This window comes from Dermacentor albipictus, chromosome 2 (assembly GCF_038994185.2).
Source record: "Dermacentor albipictus isolate Rhodes 1998 colony chromosome 2, USDA_Dalb.pri_finalv2, whole genome shotgun sequence".
NCBI lineage: Eukaryota > Metazoa > Arthropoda > Arachnida > Ixodida > Ixodidae > Dermacentor > Dermacentor albipictus.
The window spans coordinates 167889604-167909230 of NC_091822.1; the positions used below are offsets into that span (position 1 = coordinate 167889604).

Below are 19627 nucleotides of genomic sequence, written 5' to 3' on the forward strand. Positions count from 1 at the left end.
TCATCATCATCATCATCATCATCATCGCCGTCGTCGTCGTCGTCGTCATCATCATCACCACCAGAAGCTGCACGAGGATCGTGGCTGAGCACGCGGCATACCTCGCGTTCCACGCTACGTCGCAGAGCTCGTCCCGACGTTCCCGCGGTGAAGATGGCCGTGAACTTCTTGGCCGTGATGCTGATCTGCGTCTACTACGGCGCCGTGGTGTCCGTGGGCGTGTGGGCGGCCCGCAAGATGAACGCGGACAGCAGCCAGCAGGTGTCGCGCCTCAGCGTCGACACTCGCCGCAAGCAGGACGCGGCGCACGTCCTCATGAAGCTGTTCATAGCCAACCGCCACCTGCCGCTCTGGATGGGCGTCGGCTCCATGACCGGTGAGCGACATTCGCAGCTCCCTACCCGATCTCCCGCGTCGTGGCCTCCGAGATCGGGCGGCGCGGAGAAGGGTTGCCGCCAGCGCCGCGCAATCTCCGAGGTCATATCCGCACAGCAGAGCATCCTTGTGCTATAGCACCCTGGCTACGTACGCCTTTTCAAACACACTTCAGTTGTGTTTGAAAAGGAGTACGTAGCCAGGTGCTAAAGTGTGTTTGAAAAGGCGTACATAGCCAGGGTGCTATAGCACAAGGATGCTCTGCTGTACGGATATGACCTCGGAGATTGTGCGGCGCTGCCATATATATACACACACACACACACACACACACACACACACACACACACACACACACACACACACACACACACACACACACACACACACATATATATATATATATATATATATATATATATATATATATATATATATATATATATATATATATATATCGCATGCGTAATGCGAAGACGTGGGATCGTTCCCCACCTGCGGCAAGTTTTTTTTTCATCCATATTCATTACCATTAATTTATCATTTGTTTAATTCAATTAGTAAGCACAAGTAATTTCCCCTATGTTTTTCTTGGTGTCTTTTTCTGTTGGCTTCTCATGATACGATTTAAAAAAATCGGGCCCCTCTGTTAACCCCCTTTCTTGCACAACAGAGAGTGTAAGACGGGGGTTGAAGATTAGTATGCACAAGACAATGATGAATAGCCGGGCAAGGGAACAAGAGTTCAGGATCGCCAGTCAGCCTCTAGAGTCTGTGAAGGAGTACACTTACTCAGGTCAATTAATCAAAGTGAACCCAGAGCATGAGAAGAAAATTCATAGAATAAAAATTGGCTGGATGGCATACGGCAGACATTGTGAGCTCCTGAGTGGAAGCTTACCATTGTCATTGAAAAGGAACGTGTACAATCAGTGCACTTGATATATATATATATATATATATATATATATATATATATATAAGGGGGAAATGTAGATTCAATTCAATTTCATGCAACAAGAAGTCTCACACTTCTAGGTCGCAATGGAAGCTGTCGCGGATCTTGACATATTTGCCACCGAATAAGCGTAGTGGCGGCGGGTTTCTGTTTTGACGCAGCCTTACTTTCACAAGCTTTAATCGTAAATCTTCAAATGTGAAATACAATTGCGCTGCGAAACCGCGCTTGTATGACCAGGCTATATGTAACCATATATGAACACGCTATATATAAAGAACTAAACCAAACAAACAAATAAACAAACAAACAAAACACATAATTTTTTGCGAGCTAACTGTGAATCCTGTGAAGGCCACTGTGTTGTGGAGCAGTATGAAGACCACCGATGTGAAGGCAACCGTTCTTTCATCATGGTCATGGAGCCCACGAATCAGCCGTAGTGCATATATGGGTGATTGTTCTGTGACGTCGCTAAAGAAGTCGCCGGCGGCTAATTGGAAAAATGTGTCACTAAAGGAACAAAAAGTCGCTAATGACGAAATCTCTAAAATGGCAACACTGGTTCGGCGAGGCCAACTGCAATGTATCTATGAAACATAGAGATGCCCCTCACCTGAGACAACCGCTGAACCAATTTCAATTAGATTTCGTGCATTTAAGAGAGAAAGTTATTCTGCAAGCAGCTAAAAGCACAAACTTTAACTTTTCCCAAGATATGCCCAATGCCCATGAATATCGAAAGAGTTCAACAACCACGTTTATAACTATTGAAAACGCATGGAGGAGTGGGGATCTTCTCGGAAAATCTTCAATGTTCTCACTTAACCTTTTTTTTCGAGTACTGTTCACAGAATTGAAGTATACTACAATTCTGTAAATAGTATTCAAGCTCTTAACATTGACAAACCTTGTGTAATCAATCACAGCAGTGTAGTAACGTTTCTCATGGGAGTTTTTTGAAAAGCCGCATTCGAAAATTATTGTCAAACTCAAGGGTAATTTATAATGTACCAAATTTTACCAATCTGGCCGTCCAAAATAATCAAGTTTAAAGTAAGTGTTTATATATGCTTCTTTGTTTTCAGAGTTAGCATTCCAAACTCTAACACTTTTGTTTTTTTTGGTTTCCATTTACGGCAGCTTTGTAGAATAACTTAAGTGAAGTCGCAAGTACTTGGGTATACAAGAGCTATACAGAATTTTCAAGCAACAGTTGGTGGGTTTTTACACTCTCTTCTACATCAGGATCGGTTCAGTGGGCTTGAGGTCAAGTGATCTGCTGTGCGGGTGAGGAGGAGAGAGAGAGGGCGACCGCGAGGAGTAGGCACGATGCCTTGATGCGCGCTGCCTATCGGCACGTTCAGTGTAGGCGGTCACGTGATCTGCAGAGTTCGAAGCGCGGCACAGTAAGAGGAGCGGCAGCACGGAACGTTCGCACTGGAACAAACGCGTGCGCTTCCCGTTGCCGACGCTCTTCACGACACCAGTGCCTTGACCGCGAGAGCTGGTGCCGGTGGTGATGTACTAAACTTCGTTCGCGTGTGCGTTCAGGGCGCGTTGTGCCAGGCGCGTTTAGTTACTAAGCCTGAAATTTACTCTGCCCATAAGACTACGAGCATTGGTGTAATGTCCAAATACCTCGTTATCGCTGTCAATGCTTCGGCCTTTCGGGCCATACTGCGACTTCCTTAAAGAGGAGGAAGCACACGAACTACTAGATAAGCAGAAGCGCTGGATATCTGGCTGTATCTCCGACTTCCTTTTCAGCGACCTGGGTGGGCGGCGGCTACCTGAACGGAACAGCGGAGGCTGTCTACAGGCACGGAATCCTGCGCTGCCACGCCCCTCTGGGCTACGCGGTCAGCCTGGTTTTAGGTGAGCCACGGATTAGCGCAAGCTCTGCCCACTAAACCGTACTGCGTATAGGCGCAGTTTGAGGGCACTGATGTCACTGCGCGCAAGCACTGGTGTGCAAACGATGTGTGAATGACAGTAATACTGAGGTAATACAGCTCCTGAAAGTATGCGTACCACTCTGTCTTAGAAAACTATTTCTAGTCCTGCATTCTGGTACACGTACCACGCGGTTAAGTTATGGCGCATCATTTTATGAGTCGTAATGAGCTTGGAGGAATGGATATGCGACATTTACGTGTCTTCTGAAGTTTCCTGACATTCACGCCGTTGCGTGCTGTCCGCGAGAAACGCCGAAAGAGCGACTTGCTGCGCCGCATCGGCGTCGTGCGCTGCCGTTGCCAACGTATAGGCAGCGGAACCAGGCAGAGGCAAGCGATGGACGCGTCACCACGTGCACAAACATGGCGGCGCGCACGGGAGAGCGGTGAAAAGCGTCTGTACAGTTTGTTTGCGGATGTTGGCCATGGCGTCATGATCTCGCGTAGCTCCTCCGTAGCTGTCCGCAGTAGTAATCTCTCGCGCGGTGTCACAGACGCCGTACAATCATGTCCTGTCATTTCGCAACGCTTCAGGAGATAACGCTGTGAAACTACCGTATACTAGCCGTGCAACATGACGACAGCTTTGACGATGTGGGCGCACGTCACCGATCGCAGGCGGCACTTTCTTCTCGAGCAAGATGCGCGCGACCAAGCCGTTGACCATGCTGGACCCGTTCCAGCACCGCTACGGCCGGTGGATGGCGCTACTGCTGTGCTTCCCAGCCGTTATCGGCGAAGTCTTCTGGACTGCCGCCATCTTGGCAGCGCTTGGTGCGTCTGGCTAGTCTGGCCACCTGCGTTAATAATGTATTGCGTAACGTAAGGGAGCCAGATACAAATATCTATTTCGGCTAAAGCGCTCCCCGATTCGGCTATGTTGCCGTGATAACGTGCGAGATGACCGTACGATCAGCGCTTCTTATGTTACGGCCACTGTACACTCTGGCCACCCGCGCGAGCGAGCGGTTATGACTGCACTCTGTCATGATTCATTTAAACGCTACCCCACATTACGGTAAAAGCCAGCACTCCCAGAATAGCCTCTGAGATGAAACAGCGAGAGGCGCGTTGTCCGATTGATAGGCACGTCATGCTTTAGGGCTTCGCGAATGTAATTAATGTAGATTCCTTTTTCTGGCGCAAATGCGAACATAGAAATATCGTACGTCAAGCCGTTACCCTATGAGTGAGAAATGTGATGTTTGTGCCCGGAACGAAAGGTACACACTGACGCAAGGTTACTTATCGATAGTGGCGGTTAAAAGTGAGTTCTAACATCAAAATTCCTTTTGTTCACCACGACTTCGTCTAACCCGCTGTGGATGCCGTATCGTTACGCAAAGCCTCGCCAGACGCATCGAATCGATAGCTCATTCCATACACAATGCTTGACAGTGGCGCTGCCGTAGTCTCGTGAGGGTCTGCAGCTTAAATTTTGGTCTATGTAGCTTCCATGTCTAAGTGCCAGCGGAGACGCAAAATCTTTTTCTTTCAGGTGACACCGCCGGCGCTATCATAGAGGTGGACACACGCTTCTTCATACTGGCCTCCGCTCTGGTGGTGTTCTTCTACACCTCGCTGGGCGGCGTCTACGTGGTCACACACACCGACGTCCTCCAGCTTGTCAGCACGACCGCCTGCCTGGCAAGTGGAGCGGCGTATCGGGTGGCAACCCTTTAGATTGTAGCCAAGAAAAAAAAATCATGCGGATATCCCAAGAGCGGGGACTTAAAACGAAGCTTTTTTCATGGGTGTCGTGGGCTATCACATACTTTATAAGAAACTCCGTTCCGACTACTCGCCAGAATCCTCTGAGAATGTCTAGGTGTATTTCGGGCATGTGCCAGCGCTTTGGTGATTACCGAGTCTCGCCAGCCACCTTTGCATACAGTTAAGGTTTGTTGAAGCATGTTGCCGCTATTTTCGTTCGGCCACTCAACATGCCAATAACCCTCTTTGTCAAGCCACTCAGGATCGAAACGTGGCCCACTGCCATGAAGTACATTGCAGAAACTTTCTGCCTGTTTATGAATGATTGGCCTGTAACCGTTTCGTATCCGCGATGCCTACCCCCAATTACAGATATCGCTACTACCATTCCCGATCTAACCTGCAATTGCGATCAAACGATTAACGTTGTGGCAGCTATACAACCGAGATCGTATTCAAGTATACACACAGATGGTTTATGCAAAAATGGAAGCTTTAAAGGTCGGCGTATCGGCATATCAAAAGAGAATAACATTTAGGTTGTGCCACATAAAGATGCCCGAAGCGATTTTGACGATTTTGTAGGAACGTATTCGGTCGTTAGGGTATACGCCCTTCAGATAAAAAAGTGACACATTTAAGTGGTCCGCCGCGTAGAGCGTGTAATTTATTACAAAGTCTTCGAAATGTACATCTCTACCGATCGCCGCGACGCCGCTCCCCAGACTTCATCCGCCCCGTTACCACCTACGTACAGCGGGTGCACGTGACGTATCTCGGACGAACTATCTGGTTGGCTACCTACGTCGCGTTGGTTGGTTATTCATTTCTATAAAAACTATAATGAAGGAAATACGCAAGAACAATGTAACGCTGCAGCTCAAGCACTTCCGGCCCACAACCATAGCCGTCTCTTCGTATTACAACGTGCTCCGTGTTGATCCGAGCTGCGCTGTTAGCGTTGGTCTCGAGGTTTCTTTCCGCGAGAACCCTGACTCGCCCTTGTTGCCTTGTGGGCTGCAAACCCATAGCGATGTCAAGTTGCGGCATCGTGTGCCTCTGGAAGGCAACAGGAGAGCGGAGCGGCTGCAGCCCATGGGCTTTCGGTATCGGATCGGCGCCAGCATTTACGCGTTTGCGGCCGTCACTTCACGCCGGAGTATTACTACCACAACACAGATTTCTAGTTCGTCCGGACCCGCCGTGGTTGCTCAGTGGCTATGGTGTTAGGCTGCTGAGCACGAGGTCGCGGGATCGAATCCCGGCCACGGCGGCCGCATTTCGATGGGGGCGAAATGCGAAAACACCCGTGTACTTATATTTAGGTGCACGTTAAAGAACCCCAGGTGGTCAAAATTTCCGGAGTCCCCCACTACGGCGTGCCTCATAATCAGAAAGTGGTTTTGGCACGTAAAACCCCATATATTATTAGTTCGTCCAGAATTCCGGTAAATGCAGGTGGACTGGGCGTTTTGCCGGATGGGTGGAGGCGCGAACGTGAGCGGTTTGTAGGGTGCAACCGCCTGGTGACGCAGAGGCAGAGCTCAACCAGACAAACGCAAAGTTAATATAGCAATAATGCTATTTTACTGCTGTAAATTTTTGGCGGCAGCGTAATCGTGGACTCGTTATCTTTTTAAATGTTCAAAATTATATTCAGTTGGTCACAGCAATATTAGCTCTGTGGTTGGCTGGTTAAGCTCTGCGCCACCAGATGGCTGCACCGTGCAGGCCGTTCTTAGGCCGCTCACGTTTAGGCCTCCACCCATACGTCAGAACACCCAGCTCGCCTGCGTTTACCGCGACAGAACGCTCGCAACGCGTGGTGCTTGGATAGCTCTTGCCGAGAATCGAAGACCATGCGCTAGCTGAAAGGTTGGAGAGGCTTCGTGCGCTGGCTTCAAGACATCGGGAGTGCGCTACACAGCGTCATATCATGACGAAGATCCAGAGAAGGTGGAGCTTAGCCCTGATCGGTCGGTGAACGACTTCAGGAGGAACATCATGGCTATGGAGGAGGATAACTTGTAATAGTCCGTAGCTCTCTTAATGTGAGACGGTTTGCTTAAAATTGTGGCACGTATATTTTACTGTAGCTGTACCTTACGCGCCAAAAAAATGCTCAGACCATTTCATGAACCCTTTAATATCTACGACGGCACAGCTCAACACGGTACGCTTCATATGTTGAGAGCCGGGATCATTTCGAGGATTAATTCTGACGATTCGCAAGCTTCATTGTTGTGCATAAAATAAATGAGCTTGGTTATACTAATCAAAACGTTAATACATTAAGTACAGAGAGGTAACATTGCGGCAAAGACTATTCTTCATGACATATTGCAATGAATGACAAGCAATTGCGACATTACAGGGAATGTCGCCATTGTCACGTGCAGCTCGCCAGAGTCGTCTACTATCGCTACAATTATGTGCGTTGTTTTTAAAACCAGCTGTATGTCCGAATGTCGTTCACATATGGTGCGGAAAGCTCCAAATTATGTCGTAGACCTTCACATGCAATTCACTACACCAACGAAAACCAGACGCTCAATTGAAACAGCAATCGATAGGCTTCGGATAGAAGCTTCTAAAATATAGAGAAAACTGATAGCGTCGTGTACTCTTGTGAAGAGGCTGAAGAAGACATAGAACATCTATACTGCAAAGATTGATGCTCATCGTTAGGCCTTTCCGCGAAGATACATGCTCTGGATAGGACGCCGAAATCACCACTATAGGTGAAATATTGCGTACATGACCATAAGAAGATATGCAACACCGTGCAACACGAGCATTAATGCAGTTTTTTGAAGAATCTACAATGTTTCAGTTACTTAATCACATTGTTGTAACTTTCATCACGCGAAAACGTTGTATTTCTGGGTGCATTTCTTTTTCTGTATTTGCACGTATTGGTGCTTTCATAACTCTTTAATTTTTGTTACCGCGTTCCCGCGGCTCTTGTGCGCGTGTTAGCGAGTGCTGCGTTTGCCACCAACGTGTGGCGCAATTTGCATATTTTTATTAACACTTGGATTTTGGGAACTGCTCGGGAACGTTTGCTCTATGCGTTGTGTGTGTGTGTATCTTTAGAACTGCTGTTATTGCATTCTTCTTTTCTGTTTTTTGTTTTAGGCTTCTACATAGTGGGGAGCGCCTACAGGCCCCACCATCTCCTCGTCTTGCACACTTTTTCTCACGAGTGAACGCTTTTCGCGCAGTGGATTTGCGTGCCCTTCTGCTTAAGCAACCACGCCGTCGGAGTGATGGGGCCTCCGCACAGCGACTGGGTCGGCACCATCGACTCTAGCGGCGTGAGCCAGCATTTCGACGCCTTCCTGATGACCGCGCTCGGAGGTATTCCGTGGCAGGTAATTAAAAGCACCCAAAACCACCGGGAAACGTGTTTTGAGGCTATTTCTTTCTGCGGTGCTTGAGCAATCAATGCAAACGAGTGATACAAACTGGACTCGCTGTCAAGAAAGGTGCACTCGACATTTTCTTAGCAGATCTGCAAGCCCGATTGCTAGCATCACGAACCGATTTTGCGTAAACGTATGCATGTACTCCATATCGCAAGTCGTTTGCCGCATTGTGGAAGCTGCAGGACTTCTTAGCCAATAGCAAGGCCGAATGCCCCCATCGACATGTGTTCATCCGCGCCACGTCGTTTGCTCGGCTGCTGCAGAATTAGCGGTATACGATGTGCATGCGCAACAGTCCTAACATGTCACGTAACGCTGCAATGCATCATGTACTAAGCAAAAACTAATTATCTAATACTGCCATTAATTAGACAGTTGCGCCTGGAACTACATCCCGCTGCGCAAGGATATTGGCTGTGTGCATCTCGTACCTTCGACAGCGCTACAAATGTCTTGTCAGATGGACGCCAGCTTCCTGCAGTGGCTCGCGATCTAATGCCCAGAGCACCGCGCCTGAAAGGAGCACTGACACATATTTTTCGAAGTTGTAGAAACTCTGCCACCCTCTTTTCGCAAGTCAGAGGGTCACAATCAGCTTGCGCAAACGTTTGGAGACACTCGTGAGGTATCCTAATTCGATGCTGAAGTCTTCTCGTAGCGTCAGACCTGACGTCATTGACGTTACGTTGTACTTCTCGCCTCTTTGGTGTACGTGCTTTGTTGTTCGCGTGCTTTCTTAAAGCGGAGTTTTCTTTTGCAGACCCTCTCCCGGACTTTAGTTTACCACATGGCTGCTACTTTCTTGCCCGAATAGCTCGCATACGGAAAAATGAGAATAACTAAGTGTACGATCGTGGGATCGAACCTCGGGTTTTCCCAGCACAAGATCATGACGCTATAACCACCAGTCAACCGTACCACCACATCTTTTCGCGTCGCACTTCTCTTTGCATGTATACACCTCTGCTCACCTTTTTTTTTTCGACAAACATCAAACATGATGTCCTCGTGACATCACTGCTTGGATTTATCACAGTTCATTCGCATGAACGGCTGTTTCCATTCCTGCTTACATCGCGAACGGCGTACGTAGCCATTAAACATAAGACGTTATGTGACGTAAATCGGTGACCTGTGCGGTGCATAAACATTGCGTAGGATTACACGTTGTACAGATGACAATAAAGAAACTTGTGCGCATCACATTTAGTCAACCGTTTCCCGAAAGTTTCCTTTTACATAGATAACGACGCGTACGTCAGATGTGCATATTTTTTTTTACCTGATTCTAGCCTATCTATTAGCATTATGTACAATCCTGCAGTGGGTGTCCGCAGAGAAACGCGGAGGAAACATTTCGTCCCCGAAGGCTGTACACAGCCTTCGAGGCCGGGCTTCCAAACCCGTTCACTGCGACATACTCGAGCAACGCACCCCCCCACCTCCTTTCCCCCCTCCCCGTGTTGTATCACCACGAGGTGATACAACAAAACTCTTTCCTCCATACTTTCATGCTCGTATTTGTTTGTTGTTTGTGGGGTGCGAAAAGTGAATTTAGCCCTAAGCAGTACTTGGGCTTGTCTCACGAGCTTTATATAGTACTATTATAGTTGAGGGTTTAGCAGATTAACAAATTGACGCTCCGCCGAAACTGATGCGCAAGCACTGCGCAAGGCCTCGGCCGAGCGTCAGTCCGTGCGCACGAGTGCAAATGCGACGGGTATAACTCGCGCAACTTTGTTCGACGCAGGTGTACTTCCAGCGCGTGCTAAGCTGCGAGACCGACTTCCATGCCCGGATGCTCTCGTACTTGGCCGCCGTGGGTTGCATCGCGCTGGCCGTCCCGCCTGCAGCGATCAGCGCAGTGGCCAAAAGCGCGAGTAAGTTCAGCTTGACTTGCAGCTGGTGTCGATGCACATGAAACCAAGCGTGCAGTAACTTTAGGCATGGTAGTCAAAAGCGGTTATATATGCAACATTTACGAGTGACAACCTGTGACCTAGTTTCCTCCTCACCTAGGAAGGTGAGGAGGACGGCGGCTGGCTATAAGGGACAGGAAGCTAAGCGGGCACGTGAATAAAGTAATCAATCAAGTAAGTAAGTGATTGATTGATTGATTGATTGATTGATTGATTGATTGATTGATTGATTGATTGATTGATTGATTGATTGATCGAGCGATCCGCCGAGGAATGACCGTCAGCTAGGGTCCTCTGCTCACTGAAAACGTACTCCCGTTTATTATGGCTCATCTGCATCACTGATTTTGCGCGCCACAGTCTAAAAAAAATTCACACACGCGTACACGTTGGTCGGTTCTCGTACTGAATATTTTTCGAAACACGGCGACAGAGAGAGAGAGAGAGAGAGAAGGGTATAGAACGTGTTCTATCTTCCTGTCTCTGTCGTCGCGCATCAAAAAAAAAAATCTTACGAACAGTTTTAGCGTTAATCTTTTACATGTATATGGGCCCAGGGAACGCGCATTTTTTTTTTCTTCACCCTTTCAGACTTTACGGCGGCCGGCTATCCGGGTCCGCACTATTTGCGCGACAAGGACATCGTGAGGGTACTGCCGTATTCCATACGCTACCTGACCACCGGCTTGGTCTCCCTGATGGGCCTGATAGGCATCACGGCTGCGATCATGTCGTCGGCGGACTCTTCCATGCTCAGTGCATCCTCCATGGTCACCAAGAACGTCTACCAGTCCATCGTTCGACCCCTGGTATCGTATGCGGCTCTAGAAATACTTCGCTTAGGATGGCACTAAACCAGTTTCGCTCGTATCACTAGACACTTAATTAGCCTAGACCCAAGAAATCGTGTTCTAACCTCCTTGGCTTATATACAGTATTACACCGTAACTCTACTTGTCTTTTCACGCTAAGAGATTGACTTGGACGAACAAATGAAGGCTGCAGTTCCGTTTCTTGCATTTGGTGCCGAAACCGAAGCTCCGGTACGGCAGCGCGACGTAGTGAATTTAATTTAATTTATTGTATAGACTGAAAAGGCCTAAAGGAAGGAAAACAAGACGTGAAAGGAAGAGAGGTTAACTAGAATAAGGGTCCGGTTGGCTATTCCACACAGTAGAATGGGGTAAGGAGCAGAAAAGATCAAGCAAGAGAAGCTTAAAAAATAAAAAAGGGAAAGATTCTGTAGTTTTTCAATGAGGCGTGTTTCCTTTAAAAAAGCACATTATAGCGCTTTTAATGAAGTTCGTGCCGACGTCGTCTGGGATCAGGGTCCAAGAATTTGCCTTCCGTAAGGGGACGGTTGTCCTGAATACTGCCTTTTGCTGCGGCACCTGAGACAGCTGTATGTCTCAAACAACAAATAAATGAAATGAAATGAAATCCTGTCGAGCGTGGCGCTGAGGATTTGTATTTGTGCACTGAAACGACACCAATCACACATAAGGTGCGCTATCGTCTCTTTGCTCCTGCAAACTTCACAATCTGGACTTGCGGCCATTCCGATGAGGTAAGAGTACGCATTGGTAAAAGATACCCCAAGCCACATAGGCGACAGATGAGAGTTATACTTCACCCGCCGTGGTTGCTCAGTGGCTATGGTGTTGGGCTGCTGAGCACGAGGTCGCGGGATCGAATCCTGGCCACGGCGGCCGCATTTCGATGGGGGCGAAATGCGAAAACACCCGTGTGCTTAGATTTAGGTGCACGTTAAAGAACCCCAGGTGGTCAAAATTTCCGGAGTTCTCCACTACGGCGTGCCTCATAATCAGAAAGTGGTTTTGGCACGTAAAACCCCAAATATTATTATTATTATTAGAGTTATACCTTCGTTGTGGTAAGCCATGTGGAATTCGGAGCTTCAGATCATGATCTAGAGAAGAAAGGCGCTAGTTTGTAACGACTACCGAATTCGATGGGGCCAAGGTAAGCTCGCGATCAAGCGCATGGAGCTTTCCTGCTGCGTCTGTTCTTGACAGCGGGATAGCAACGATATCGGCACTGGCATGTGAACATCGAGTGGCCGTGTCTGCCTGCTGGTTTCCAAGGAGGCCACAATGACTTGACAACCATTAAAATACGATGTCATGCTTTGTCTCAACTGCCCGATGGTACATTTCTCGTGTGTCCGCGACAAGTCGCTCGTTCTTTGTTTCTTTCGTTTCTTCATTCATGTTCAGCCATTGCATCTTTGCTTGCTTACGGGGGTATGAAATATTCCTGATGATGAAATTGTCTTTTCTCTCGCCCGACTAGTCGCCAATTTTTTCCGGTATGAGCCATTGCAACGACCCACTTAATAAGAGCTCTGCAAGCACGTATAAGCGTTACTGATTGCAGCGGCTCCGCTGGCGCGTGGGTCCGTGGCGTAATGGTTTCACTATCGGGCTTCTGTGCTAGAGGTTCGAATCCAGCCGTCGAATAATTTCATTAGTGTTTATTTATATATTTATGACACAGTATACTCCCTTTAGAAAGATCACTTTGCAAAGTCACGAAGCCATTTAACGATAGAAGGTCGAAGTTTGGGCAAATCCACTCACTACCCATCATTTCCAAGCTGGCTGAACTATCTTGCCCTGCTTGCAGTCGCCGTGGACACTAGCGCCACAGTTTCATCTAGTAATTGTATGAGACTCTGTGATGCAAGCTGTAAGAGCACATCAGGTGCCACACGTGTAACTGTGTTGTGGCGTCACGGCACAGCATGTGGTCACGTGGGAGCAGGGCATTGCGACGTTTTGACACTCGCTAGGTGGCTTCGTGCGCTGCTATTTCGTGTCAGGCCCAATGTGGCAGCATAGCGGACGACCGAGCTAGGATGACGAAGCGAAGGCCAGAACGTCGCAATGTCCTGCTCCCACGTGACCACATAACTGTGTCGTGACGTCACGACACAGTATGATCCCGTGAAATAAAACCGCAACAGGCTATAGAAAAGCTATTGTATCAAATTGTTTGCCGTGCCTCTCAGGCTTGTCGATGTTTTTCCTAGGACTTAGGGGTCCAGAACCTTCATTTAACGCAAGAAATGAATAGTCGAAAATATGTCAGTACTCCTTAACTATGACTAAAAAAATTGGAGGCTTATCAAGGTTAAGCCCAGTGGATGCGAAGCATCCACTGGGCCTATCCTTAGCGTTTGGAGGCATCTTGACCGCATACACGCCCGGCGCAAAGACGCTGGCGCGGTTGCGGGCACAGAGACTGACGCGACGGCGGGCGCGCGCCGCTTCATCCTGGCGTGACGTCACATATCACGTGATGCAGCGATGGTGGCGCCGCCGCCGCGTCGCGCGCGACGGCGCGAACCGAAGCGTGGAGGCCTCCGCCGGGCGACGTCCGACGGCGCGATATGAGGCCCCATCTGCAGCAGGTGTGACGTCATCACGTGACGTCACATCATGTGATTTCACTTCAGGGTCAATGGTGGCCACCGCCGGGAAGCGACCGACGGCGCGATATGAGGCCCCATCTGCAGCCGGCGTGACATCATCACGTGACGTCATGTCACGTGACCTACTTGAAGGTCACTTGAAGGTTAATGGTGGCCACCGCCGGGACGCGACCGACGGCGCGATATGAGACCCCATCTGCAGCCTGTGTGACGTCATCACGTGACGTCATGTCACGTGACCCCACTTCAGGGTCAATGGTGGCCACCGCCGGGCGTCGCGCGAAGGCCCGAAACCTCCGTTAATATGCTTCGCATAATATTGTGGAGTGTAGCGCCGCGAAAAGGCACAGTGCGATATGAGTGACGCCGTAGTTCTCAGAATTAATGTTGTCCACCTGTGGTTCAACTACGGTAGCGGCATGCATAACACCTTAAAAACACTTGCCTTTGCTTCGAGTTGTCGATAAATTCGACTTCGCCCTGCCATCTGCTGGCCGCCTGGTTAGTTCAGATGGTAGAGCGGCTGCCCCGAAAAGGCGGTGGTCCCGGATTCGAGTCACGGACCAGGACGAATTTTTCTTCAACTGTGAGGCTTTTCTTTCGAGGAGCCCTTATGCGTTTCCTTTGTAGCAATTGCTACGATCGGGCGGATGTCCGATTTCCCCTTTATTAATACCACCATTGTTTCGAGCTTAAATTATGCATCGCACTTTAAGCCGTAGACGTCTCACACCCAGCTCGCAAGATTTGAGCGCATTCAGTGCAGTAGAAAAGTCGTATTCGAACCGTACAGAGTGGTGACGAATTAAAACGAAGCCCCGGAAACGTCTGCCTCGTGGTGTAACGGAAGCCGATCTTAAAGGCCACGCTTTTGTGTACTGCAAGCACCAAAAGCGATTGCAGGTGCTGGAAATGCGTCGTAGCCTTCATGCGTCATTTTGGTAAATGTTTCTTGGCGGTCCACCGCTGCTTTTTCGCCACGCGAGCGAAGGAATTGCGGGCACAATTCAACGGCGACGCCCTTGCTGCGCCATCGGGTGTCAGGGCGTGCGGAAAAAGCGTCTCTCTCGGAACTGTTTCGGAGCGCACAACACAAAGCGGTGGCCCCACACTTCCTGACGTCACGCAATTGATGCTAAAATGGCGGTCGCTGTCCGTGCGAGCTTGGCGCTTGAAAAAAAAAAAAAACTGAGAATAGTCAGACGTCCGTAGTCATGGCAAGGCACGCCACCCGCCTTCACCGGGAGAGTTGGTATAAGTTCATGGCTGCAACAGCGCCAGTAAAGATAAGTCAAAAGAAAGTCAAGGACAAGGTACGTCGAAGAGCGCACTCTGGTGTCCGTTCCGAGAGTATCCAACTGGTTTCTGCAGGCTTCCGACGTCGAGGTGTCCCTGGTGTTGCGAGTCATGGTGTTCGCCATCGGGGCCTGGGCCACCTACCTGGCGCTGTCCGTGAATTCCGTGTTCGAGCTGTGGCTGCTCTGTTCGGACATAGTCTACGTGCTGCTGTTCCCGCAGCTGATCTGCGTCCTCTACTTCGAAGATAGCAACACGTACGGCGCCGTCTTGGGTGAGTCAGAAATTGTACTATGGACTGTGGACAAATGTGTTGGCGTTGCGTAAATTTTATTATGAAGTGCTTTGGAGGAGACTCGATCGGGGAAAAAATTAAAGGTAGCGCATATAGATGACGCTTTTTACATTCTCTAGGGATTATTTCATGACCGCGAAGTAAGTAAATTTTGACTTATGCACAACTGCGTGCCACAAGTCGTGTGTGCCATTCGTGTCACGACCTAAATCAATATCGCGAGGTGGCCCCGAGACCCGATAGCGAACGCTATAACCTGCCACACCAAGATGACCGCTACGTCGGAAGTGCGCAGGAAGCTGCTGGGTATATACTGGGAAATGAGATGTCAGTGTGCTCTCCAGAATACCGTGTTTACACGAGAAAAAGACCCGCCGTCGTGTGAGACCAGTACCCCGCCATGTCACTATTTTTTACAACGGCGGTTTCACCCGAAGGCGAACAATTGAATGCGATAGCTAGTTTTATCACCGCGCTCGAGTTCCTCACACACGTAAGCCAAGCCTGTATCTTCTCATTTTCCTTGAATAAATGTTTTATTTATTCTCCCTCGGATATGATGGCTAACCTCGGACACGGTGTCTTGACGATACAAGGAGACGACGTGTCGGCGCGACGCCGCACTCGTGGCAACCTGTTGCAGTAACATCGCCCCTGGAAGGTATAACCAGGCGTCTCACAACGCTCACGCGCTACGAGGAACGCCGGCAGCAGCGTCGCAAGCGTCGCACCTCGACGGTGCGCGAGACTGAGAAACCGACGGAAAACCATTTGGCGTTTGTCCGCGCCCAGTAGAATCAAGCGTCCTTCCTTTCCTTAGATCAATATCATCATCATCACCACCACCACCACCATCCCCACCGTCATCATCATCATCATCATCCCAGTAGAAGCATCGGTTACATTTAGCCGGACGATTACCGTCCGTACCACTCGGACCACGATGTGGTGTGCAAACATCTGCGCTGCAGGCATGCCAATTCGTTTCGGACAACGTTTCACGCCAGCAGCGGAAGGCAGAACGGCTCAGCTGACCTGGCTGCAGTTGCAGAGCGGCGATTGAGTGGGTCGTGACGTTGTGTCCACTTGGCTTCGCCGTTTTTTTTTTTTTTTTTGCTTCCAAACGCAGCGCGGGTCTCTAAATCTGTTACACGAAACTGTGCGATGAATGACGTTGACTGAACGACGAAGGCGGTGTGGCATGTGTGACGACGACGGCATATGACGACAATTCGACATGAGTAATGCGTCACCAGCGTCAGTGTGGCCCTGATTGACATCCCTTTGTTAAAGGGCTCGTAGGTCAGGGCGCAAACGCAGCAGAAAGTGTGTTTCTGAAACGATCACGACGGTACGACAGCGTGACGATGAAGCACGACGAAGGGACGACGGCGAAGGCCTTACGACAGCCGAGAGTCGGATGACGAAGCTTGGATGAGGACCATGTGACGAACACGAGTGCATACCTATAGTGACCCAATCTAGTAGACAACTTGGGTCACTGGTTGGGAAAACGATTAGGGGCAGGCGCAGACATAACTACCGGAAAGTACGTGAAGTATCTTAAGGATGCTAATCGCAGTAATATGAATATTAACAAAAGCCACGAAGAAAAAAAAGAGAAGTCTTGGAGGGAGCACGACGTAAGGCATCTAGCCTTTGCGAGGCAACCTGCTCTGACGCCTTTCCCTCTCCCTGTGGAATCATGGGAAACGTGCACATCGCGCGTTGAATCTTGGGAAGCACGCCGCGCGGCTTGGTTCGAGGTACGTTTGATTGCCGCTGGCCGACGTTGTCCCGTGCCGCTCCCTAGCAACATTCTGTGCGATTGATTCTCGGCCCAGATACCAGAGAACGTGATTGCCGTTGCAATGGCAACGCTACCTCCGGTGAATCCGCACGATTATCCGCTTGTTACAAATTCCGATGGCTGCAGCAGTAATAGCAGTTGGGGAATCCAGCGCAGTCCCTCTGAGTGACTAGAAAACACTGCTTGCCTTCATGCGCTTGGTTTCTGTTATTCCCTTTTTTTTTTACTTTTCAAGACTAGGTTTCAAGATTTTCACGTGACGCTACCTCCTAGATTACTTTCTTTCCTCTATGACAAAATCAGCCCATTTCGTTACAGTTGTGCGTGAGAACCTCATTCTGCTAAATCGAGGCGAGAAAGGGGTTCTCGAAACCGAGCCTACGTGCTATATAACACGCGTTGTGTGCACGTGCGTGTGTATGCATGTATGTGCTCGCATGTGTTTTCCGATGCTACGACGTGCATATTTATTCAATCCTTGCCAGTTATGAGACTATGCACTATCGTTAATTGACGCACCTTCCAGGCGTGCAGTACCGTTCAGATCATGACGTATTTACCATGCAATTGCATAACGCGCGCGAGTTCTGGACACATCTAGTGGTTGCCAATAGACATGAACCGCTAAGCTCAGTACGCGCTCAGGAACAGTGCAGACCCATCCTGAGCCTGACGCGCGCACTCGCAGCTTTCTTCGTCAGCGTCGTCTTCCGCGGGTTGTGCGGCGAGCCGTCGATGAACGTGCCGGTGACCATCAGGCTCCCTATGTACGACGAGGAGCTGGGCCAGCAGTTTCCCTTCCGGCTCACCTGCATGCTGCTCGGCCTGCTCACACACCTGCTTGGCTCGTACGGCGCCTCCTTGGCCTTTCGCAGTGGCTGGCTGCCGCAGAGCTTCGACGTCTTCAAATGCTTCTCGCTGCGCCACTCCGAATCGAAGCAAGCGGCCAAGCCGAGCGACCACAGCGCCGGTGCGTCAGGCAACGCCACTGGTGCGCAGCAGCTCGGCGGCGAATCGAACACGAAGAACGAAGCCGAGGAACCGCCGTTGGCCAAGCGGGACGACGTTTTCAAGATAGCCAGCTTCAACCCTTTCCAGAAGCTGAGGGATAGCGGCGTCGGCTCAATTAGGAGCCAGAAGCCCAGCTCCGTCGACGGTTCACCGAACACCAAGAAAGCGAGCACCGCCGACGCTTCCCCGAAGGCCACCGTCGACGTGCAACCGCTGACGTCCAACGTCGACGGTTTTTCGGGGGCCAAGAAGAAATCGAGTAGCAAGCCTGCGAGAAGAGCCGCTTCGGCGACGGACGTCGCGATCCAGCCGGACAACCTCGTGACTCCCGTCGCGTTTGAGGCGAAGGCGCGCTCGAGCACGGACAGCGCCAACTTCCCGAGCTCCGCCAAGTCGGACACGTCGAGCGACTCCAAGGCGTCGGAGAGCAAGCCGGACGGCGATCAGACCACCGAGCCGACCAAGGCGCCCTCCCTCAAAGTGCGCCGGTCCAGGAGCCGCGCCAAGATCGAGGCGGCTCTGTCGGCGGCGGGCAGCGTCTCCAAGAGCGACGGCGAGCCGCCCCAAGAAGGGGGATCGCGAGAAAAGCAACTTTGAGGAGCATCCCGCAGCCCTCACCAACGATGCTTGCTCCAAAGCGTCCCTTCTTCTTATGGGTGGTCGCGCTATTTTTTTTTTTTCTTCGGCTTTACGTATTTTAGTGTAGCTGTAGCGCACAAGGACGTAGTGGCTGCTGCGAGGACGGCACATTACCCGCATTCTGCACGACGGCTTTGAGCGGACGATGCCGAGCTCACGTCTAAGAGGCGAGGTACGTGTACGCGTGGCCATCGCCAACATTTCTCGTTAAAAAAAAGAATGCTTTCTGCTGACCGATTCGGCGAACATAAGCATGGTTATCGCTCCTGGATGTCAAATAGCGTTTCTGGTTTGTTCGCTTTCACCAGGTCCCTGTACCTTGCCCTAAACGACTTCAAGTGTTACCAACCTTTACTCGCGCCTTAAGTTGCTGCTAACAGCTCCGCATGAAAAAAATGGCATATCAATTTCCAACAGGGTTTCTAGCCACATTTTCAGTGTATTTAGCACTTGCAGTTGAAAATTTCTAGGGCGAGCTGGAAACAGAATAGAGCACGTATTGGTAGGCGCCGAAAGTAAATTCTGAAGCGGAACTTGTTCTCGCCACTGGATGTCATTCGAACTGGCCAGTGCTGCTACTTAAGAATGGGGAAACACTCCAGCGGATTCACTGCTGTTTCCAGACGCCATTTCTTGCTTTGTGTAGCTCAATTTACAGGTCGGTAGGTGGACCTTTTGAGGCGGGATTCAGCATTTTTCCAGCTGGCAATGAGTGCTTTTACCAGCTGGAAACAATTACGATTGCCAGCTGAAAGATTATTTCAGATGGCA

General features: G+C 49.9%; 1 protein-coding gene across 2 annotated transcripts; it reads left to right on the forward strand.

Annotated features, from left to right (window-relative positions):
- The first annotated feature begins 67 nt into the window (after window positions 1–67).
- On the forward strand, window positions 68–19389 carry LOC135910654 (high-affinity choline transporter 1-like). 2 transcript variants are annotated; one of them, XM_065442677.2, is made up of 9 exons: window positions 68–376; window positions 3104–3211; window positions 3910–4065; window positions 4790–4938; window positions 8229–8378; window positions 10183–10312; window positions 10943–11160; window positions 15177–15375; window positions 17895–19389. In XM_065442677.2, exons 1-9 carry the CDS (start codon window positions 154–156, stop codon window positions 18812–18814), a joined length of 2253 nt encoding a protein of 750 aa, XP_065298749.1. In that variant the 5' UTR covers window positions 68–153; the 3' UTR covers window positions 18815–19389. The 2 variants fall into 2 exon arrangements, with proteins under 2 accessions (XP_065298749.1, XP_065298750.1); XM_065442678.2 differs by lacking the exon at window positions 3910–4065.
- The last annotated feature ends 238 nt before the right edge of the window (window positions 19390–19627 follow it).

Excerpts from the sequence above, each read along its gene's own strand:
- LOC135910654 (XM_065442677.2), top strand. The coding sequence starts at position 154 with ATGGCCGTGAACTTCTTGGCCGTGATGCTGATCTGCGTCTACTACGGC. Across the intron at positions 8,379-10,182 it reads TCGGAGGTATTCCGTGGCAG|GTGTACTTCCAGCGCGTGCT; the intron begins GTAATTAAAAGC and ends TGTTCGACGCAG. Across the intron at positions 10,313-10,942 it reads CGCAGTGGCCAAAAGCGCGA|ACTTTACGGCGGCCGGCTAT; the intron begins GTAAGTTCAGCT and ends TCACCCTTTCAG.